General features: G+C 39.8%; 1 protein-coding gene across 1 annotated transcript; it reads left to right on the top strand.

Moving 5' to 3' along the window:
* Positions 1-2327: 2327 nt before the first annotated feature.
* On the top strand, positions 2328-3852 carry LOC129760923 (uncharacterized). The gene is made up of 3 exons (XM_055758605.1): positions 2328-2396; positions 3124-3462; positions 3685-3852. Exons 1-3 carry the CDS (start codon positions 2328-2330, stop codon positions 3850-3852), a joined length of 576 nt encoding a protein of 191 aa, XP_055614580.1.
* Positions 3853-7751: the final 3899 nt, after the last annotated feature.

Genomic DNA, 7751 nt, shown 5'->3' with positions numbered 1-7751 from the left:
TCAACAGTCAAAAGTTCGCAGTCGTCAGTCGACAGTCGACAGTCGAAAGTCGACAGTCAAAAGTCGACATTTATAGTCGACAGTTTAAGGTCGACATTCGACAGTTAACAGTAAAATGTCGGCAGTCGAAAGTCGAAAATCGACAGTCGAAAGTCAGCAGTCGAAAGTCGAAGTCGACAGTCGATAGTCGACAGTCGAAAGCTGACAGTCAAAAGTCGAATGCGGACAGTCGAAAGTTGACAGTCAAAAGTCGACAGTCGAAAGTAGACAGTCAAAAGTCGACAGTCTTAAGTCAACAGTCGAAGGTCAACAGTAAAAAGTCGGCAGTCGAAAGTCAACAGCAAAAATTCGGCAGTCGAAAGTTGACAGTCGCAGGTCGACAGTCGAAAGTTGACAGTCAAAAGTCGACAGTCGAAAATCGACAGTCGAATGTCAATAGTCGATAGTTGATAGTCGAAAGTCAATAGTCGATAGTCGACAGTCGGAAGTCGACAGTCAAAAGTTGATTGTCGAAAATCGACAGATGAAAGTTGACGGTCGAAAATTGAAAGTCGACAGTTTAAAGTCGACAGTTTAAGGTCGACAGTCGACAGTTAACAGTAAAATGTCGGTAGTCGAAAGTCGACAGTCGAAAATCGACAGTCGAAAATCGACAGTCGAAAATCGACAGTCGAAAGTCGACTGTTGAAAGTCGACAGTCGAAAGTCGACAGTCGAAAGTCGACAGTCGAAGTTGAAAGTCGACAGTCGACAGTCAGAAGTTGACAGTCAAAAGTCGAAAGCCGACAGCCGAAAGTCGACAGTCAAAAGTTCGCAGTCGAAAGTCGACAGTCGCAAGTCGACAGTCGAAAGTCGACAGTCGAAAGTCGACAGTCGAAAGTCGACAGTCGAAAGTCAACAGTCGAAAGTCGACAGTCGAAAGTCGACAGTCGAAAGTCGACAGTCGAAAGTCGACAGTCGAAAGTCGACAGTCGAAAGTCGACAGTCGAAAGTCGACAGTCGGAAGTTGAAAGTCGAAAGTCGACAGTCGAAAGTCGACAGTCGAAGTTGAAAGTCGACAGTCGAGAGTCAAAAGTTGACAGTCAAAAGTCGAAAGCCGACAGCCGAAAGTCGACAGTCAAAAGTCGACAGTTTAAGGTCGACATTCGACAGTTAACAGTAAAATGTCGGCAGTCGAAAGTCGAAAATCGACAGTCGAAAGTCGACAGTCGAAAGTCGACAGTCGAAAGTCGACAGTCGAAAGTCGACAGTCGAAAGTCGAAGTCGACAGTCGACAGTCGACAGTCGAAAGCTGACAGCCAAAAGTCGAATGCGGACAGCCGAAAGTTGACAGTCAAAAGGCGACAGTCGAAAGTAGACAGTCGAAAGTCGACAGTCAACATTCGACAGTCTTAAGTCAACAGTCGAAGGTCAACAGTAAAAAGTCGGCAGTCGAAATACAACAGCAAAAAATCGGCAGCCGAAAGTTGACAGTCGCAAGTCGACAGTCGAAAGTTGACAGTCTAAAGTCGACAGTCGAAAGTCGACAGTCGAATGTCAATAGTCGAGAGTCGATAGTCGAAAGTCAATAGTCGATAGTCGACAGTCGAAATTCGACAGTCAAAAGTAGATAGTCGAAAATCGACAGTTGACGGTCGAAAATTGAAAGTCGACAGTCGAAGGTGGAAGAAAAAAAAGTCAAAAGTCAACAACAGTTAGAAGTCGCCAATCGAGTATTGAAAGCCGATATTCGATATTGGGAATTCGATAGAAAAAAAAGGTTAATCGGTCGGAAGTTGACAATCAGAAGTCGACAGTCAAAAGTCAACGATCTTAAGTCAACTTCTCAGAACTCAACAATCAAAAATTGATTGGAAATCGACAGTTGAGCACAACAATTGAATGCAAAAGTAACAGTTTGAAGTCGACATTTAGAAGTCAGCAGGAAAAATTTGACAGTCGGAAGTCAACAATCGAACATTTTAAATGCATGGTCTACTTTCATATGTCATTGTTTGAATGATGACAGTCAATATTTAGAAGTCTTCTGTTGAAAATCAACAGTTTGGAGGAGAAATAGAGAAATCGGTTTCAGATATTTGTAATTCAGAAACGAGAAATCAAGACTGTTAAGCTTTTTAAGTGGGTTCCTTTTCCAAAAATTTAGGTAAAAGTACCTATGATTCTGAAAATTCAAATACTGAATAACATTTAAATTAACTCGAAGAACTGGATGTATTCCTCTGTTCCTCCAAGCTATCCAAACCTACCGCAAGGCGGTCAAGATTGAAGCCCGCTCGTCAGTCGTTCCACTTGAGAGAAATTTAAATGGGGAAACCATAAGGTACAATGAACGATTCATTCTGCCGCGTAGTTAAAATAAATAATCCGGAGCTGAAAATAATCACCGACTATGACGTACGACGAAGTCCATCGCGTTTGTTCTATCCATGGCTAAATCCTGGCCGACAAAAGTGAGAACTTTATTCAACAGTACTACTGACGACTGACACATTTCGAGAACGGGGCTTCCATAACCTTACATCCAGTCGATTCTAGTAGTTGACGAACGGCCAAACGGGAAACCTTCTCCCAGGAAAACCACAGGCACCCATTTAAAGTACCTCTCCCTGGTGTAGATGCGTGCGGGAGGAAGGGTGGTTAACCTCGGAAGGAGGGGCTGTGAGGGTGGTGGTTTTCCACTGAAACATTGAAGGTGTGCGGTCGGCTTAGGATTAAATGAGCGTGACGAAAATGGGGGACGACCAAGTCCCACAGCCGGAATGGTTCCGCTGGGCTGAGCAGCTGGGCTGGGAAATCCGAGAAAATCCTTTACTCACTATTTAGGATTCGGGTACAAGAAGCTTCTGATGTTGCGCTACGCGCACAATAAAGTGCTGTGGTCTGGCCGTGGTCCCTTTAAAATTGGCCGTTTAGCACCCGGGCGAATACCCACTCGTTTTAAATCGTGGGAAAGTGTGAAATGAGCTCTTGTGTTGGGTATTATTCCTTAAAAGGATTCTTTGGTTTTAAGTGACGTTTATTTGAGAGCTCAATAATTGAAGGGATGATTGTTTTTGATTTTTCTTTTTTGGTATATTTTCAACTGCTACTAAAAATTATTTTTCCTTTATCCAATCCACAGATCGGCGAGGACCAGCAGATGCAGGCCGAAATAGAGGTGCTTAAAAATGCACTGGCCGATAAGCACTCCCAGCTATTAGCTATGGAGAATGCCTGTCTGCAGGAAAGTGACCGGCAGGTGGAGCTAGAAGATAGTATAATCGCTTGGCAGGATAAGTACGAGCGACTTTATGAATCACACAAGCGGGTCCAGAAAGTGAATCAGAATCTGGAGGACAAGTTGCTAAAACTGGTGGATCGGAATTCGGGCGAACGGGCTCAGCTGACGAGTGATGTGGCCACCCTAAGTGTGCGGTTAGCCCAAGCAAACTATAACATTCAGAATTTGAAGCGGGAAATTGTAAGTAGCTCCTTGAACCTTGTAATGTAATATTGTATGTGATTTCTGCTACTTCAATACTTTTTTTTTTCTTTTTTCTCTATTATTACTATTTACTTCTTTCAATTACTGTTTCTACAATCAATTTTCAAATATTTCTAGTTTTAATCGCAAATAAACATTAATATTGACCAATACGAACAAAAGAACGAACAAAATTCAAAATAATTTATTCTTTATTAGGCACCCAAAAGATCCTTAGATTTGGCCCTTGAGAGTGAAGAATTTGAAAAGGTGGGTATTGAAGAGACTTCTTTCCCAGAATCATCGCGTCCAATAGGAAGAGGCAAAAAGGCAAAAGAGAGCGCTACATGCAGAAATGGAACTAGCAAAATCGGGAAGTCTGTTTAGTGCTACAGCAAAATAAAAGCTTCGCGATAGTATAATAGAACCAACATTCTTGGCAGACTGGTCAACCACTCGATCATGTCTGTAAATTTGGACGGATAGAGCGATGTTGCTAGGGAATATTACGTTTTGGAACAGCAACGAATTCTATCGGAGGTACAAAATGTTCGAACTGAGAAGCGCTTTTAAATTGATGTTCAAGAAGAAATTCTCGACGAAGAAGAACTAAATCTTGATGAGCTCGGTTTCTTATAATACAAAATATCTATTCAATTTTTCATTAATTTACTTTAGTGTGTAACTTAACATAAACCAACTCATTTAAAGTAAACCACTCCGACGATTGACTTGAGGCTTTCGAATCGTCGTCAATGTTTCCTTATACCGTTTGATAACGCCCCATACGATATTTCTGGGCAATTTCAGCTGTTCAGCTAGCCTAGATGCAGAACACAATGGATTTTCCAAATAACTGTGCACATTTTCTTTTGGCCACCATGTTGATTGTTTACAAAGTTCAGTCAATTTGCAGAATGTCACCTAGGTGCCAAGAACTTCCATATTCGTCCACCAGGAGCAGAAGTTTATTACAATTCTAAATGAAGCAAACTTTAAAAATAAGTTTTCATTTGTGAACGTCATATAATGTCGTATAATGAAATGTCTTAGGCCAGAGCTACAGTAGTGATTTCCGCCTTTTGAGATTATCCCAAAGGTAAACCTTAAGCCCTGATATAATAGATTGGACCTGAGTCGAGATTTTATGCGTTTTTTTCCCGTCTCATGTTCAATCATTTTTCCTTGAATGCGGTACTATATTTGTATCAATACGTATAAATATTGCTGTAAATTTGTGTGGCTGTGGTCAAAGTTACCACTACTTTGAGCATATTGTTGCGCAAGCGAACGACAGACAGAAGAAGTAAATTTCCGGTTCGATAACAATCTTTATAATCTACTAGCTGACCCGTTGTGCTTTGCTACACCTTCCAGAAATAAATGTAATTTGTAAAAATTTATTCAAATTTTGATTTTAGAGAGCATTTTTTTTAAATCAAACCTCATCATACTTCAGAACCAACAACTGGTAGCATGCAGCTGCAGTTCTGAATTGCAATTCAAAGATGGTATATGTATATTATTTACTGAAACTTGATCTCTGAATTCGTTTTTCAAGATCTGAAATTTGTACTTTGTACCCAAAAAAATCTTTTTTAAATATGGTCCCTTCTTCGAAAAGATCTTTATTTTAAATTTACATGGGAGCTCTCCCATCTTTTTCAATTTTGTCTCCCACTGCACTGAAGGTAGGCAAATTTAACCGGCTCGATACCCAAACAGTCCTTATCATGGTAATGAAAAATATATTAAATTAGTTATGCATTAAATAAAGTGCGAATTTCTTTTTTTCTAAATAAATTTACTACGGTAAACATATAAATGTTTAAAAAAATACCAGTTGCATCACTAAATAAGTTCTCAGCGTTTTTTTTATTTTCTCTTTGAAAGTCAAATATTCAAAAATGTTGGCAAAAACAAATTTCTAAGTTTACATTTGTTTCGTTTATTGGGGCAAGTGTCAATGCAAAGCTTATTTACAGATGCGTCAGAGTAATGGCTTTAAAATGAATTTAATACGAATTCCTGTTTTTTGCTCTATCAAGTTTCACTGATATATCTGCAATATTCCTGCAGTATAAATTTATGTTTGTTACTCCACTTTTAACGAATGCTGTTCAAAGGGAATGACCTTCATTTACAAAGACATTTAAGAATTTTCAATATCCGCTGCAGTTTCAACATTGAATTTCTTCAAAGTTCGACGTTTGCGCTTACCCCACCAAGTAAGTTGACAGGAGGGAATATTGTTTTTAACACTTTAAGGGTATAATAAAAATTTCTCATAAAAATTTTGCGTCCAGTTGAATATCACTTTTAAAGTCTCGCTTTTCAAAAACGAAGCGGATCAAAAGTCTCTTTTATGCAGCCATGTAACACAAAAACACTTTTCATGTTAAGTACGTACTTGAATTGGTATGTAAGCAAAAAGTACGATGGTTTTTTCAGAATTATTTAAAATAAAAAGCTTCCATTTTCATTACTAAATTCGTTTCAGTTGTGTATTTGGGCCGAAGTAACAATTTCTAGAAGAAAACATTATTTTTAATTTTTTCACAGAAAAAGTTGAACGTTTGAACATCTTCTAATTTTCCTTGAATGAAAAGTCGAATGCTACCTACATTAACACGAACTAAATATGGAAGTATTTTTGCAAATCTTTCAATTGGTTTTGATTCGTTTGATAAAATACCAATCCGTGTCACATCTAGGCGTCATTTATTACCACGTGCTGTGTACAAATCAAATAAGCAAGAAAAAAACATATCTAGGTTGCATATCGCCCCACGTGTTTGAGAAACAGGCGCCTTATTGCAAAATTTTCCAGCAATCAATGAACAGTGTGCTTTGGTTACTATCCTCTTGCGACGACGCTTGCTCGCCCATGGAGACGAAAAACAAACCCCTCAAAGAAAATATGCTTGGTTGAGAAATACGCGCCAAAATATTCCTACTGATCAGTATGCTATGCCTGGGTTACTTTCCTTTTGCGACGTTGGCTTGCGACGCCTCGACCATAGAGACGAAAAACAAACCGACCAAAGGAAAAAAAAATCTCAAGAAAATGGATGTCATGACTTTAATTTGTTTCGAAAAACTACAAATTTTGTATGGAAGCCTCTCCTTCCTTAAGTCGGATGGAGTTTTGACTATTACAGAAACCATCCCCGGCCTCAAAAACCCTCAGATGCCAGTTTTGACGATGATCGGTTCAGTAGTTTCCGAGTCTATAGGGAACAGACAGACAGACAAACATTCATTTTTATATATATAGATTTAGATGTTATTAAATCCCTTTGAGGAAGACAAATGAAACCCCAATTACGCTAAGTGATTTTGAACTCGTGTTCGGGTATCTTACAAATTCGTTTTCATGTTTATAATAATGTTTTTCACTTACATTTAGTTTCCTTCAACTGGAACTGTGCCTGTCCTCGCAAGTAGCAACGATCCGTACTATTTATAACTGTAGAAATTGTACATATTAGGTTAGGATTCAGTGTACGGTTTGGCACTCAAGTTACCTGCTAAATTAACAATCACTTTTTAGTTGGTTTGTGCAATGTTTCATTCAACCGTACTAATCATAGTAGTCTAATCTAGATTAAGGTAATTTAATGTTAAATGTTTTAATTTTACCTTTTACTCCTACTCTTACTTGCTATTCGGTTAACTTTCCCTACACGAAACGTGATGTTGTTTTGTTTTTGTCCTTCTGGCGCTTTTCGCACGAACCAAGGTGATCCATAAAAACCTAGTGTAACCTTTCGCTGTCAGTTGACAGCAAGTATCGTTGATGAGTGAGAAGTTTGTTGTTATTGGGGAGGTGCGTCATTCTGCACCGTCGTGACATTCCCCCTCGGTACGCCACTGTCATCCTGTGGCTTACCTCCTGTTGCACCGACGTCTAATACAGCAACCTTGGTCGCCGGTCGCCGGTATCTGCACTGTCACGCAACGAACCTGCCCGTCTTGGGCTGCGATAGCCTTGACCACTCGTCCTCTTGGCCAGTAGTTCCTAGGGAGATTTCCGTCGATGATGATCACTAGGTCGCCTTCTTGAATGGGTTTCACGGGATGAAACCATATTGTCCTGCGTGTCAACGTGGGCAGATACTCGTTCACCCACCTCTTCCAGAACGTGTCTGCGTACAGTTGTGCCATCTTCCAGTAACGCTTCAGCACAATCGGTCTGTCGTCGAAAATGATCGGGGGGTTACTACCGTTAAATGACCCTAACAAAAAGGTATTGGGTGTGAGGAGTGGTTCACTTTCGTTGTCGA

Source organism: Uranotaenia lowii, unplaced genomic scaffold, assembly GCF_029784155.1.
Source record: "Uranotaenia lowii strain MFRU-FL unplaced genomic scaffold, ASM2978415v1 HiC_scaffold_842, whole genome shotgun sequence".
Lineage (NCBI taxonomy): Eukaryota > Metazoa > Arthropoda > Insecta > Diptera > Culicidae > Uranotaenia > Uranotaenia lowii.
Note: the sequence above shows the minus strand (reverse complement) of the source record. Positions and strands in the feature narration are given on the sequence as shown.

Bases quoted from the DNA above. Each gene is read 5' to 3' on its own strand.
- LOC129760923 (XM_055758605.1), top strand. From the start codon at position 2,328: ATGAACGATTCATTCTGCCGCGTAGTTAAAATAAATAATCCGGAGCTG. The intron at 2,397-3,123 runs GTACGACGAAGT...TCCAATCCACAG, and splicing joins AAATAATCACCGACTATGAC to ATCGGCGAGGACCAGCAGAT. The intron at 3,463-3,684 runs GTAAGTAGCTCC...ATTCTTTATTAG, and splicing joins AGAATTTGAAGCGGGAAATT to GCACCCAAAAGATCCTTAGA.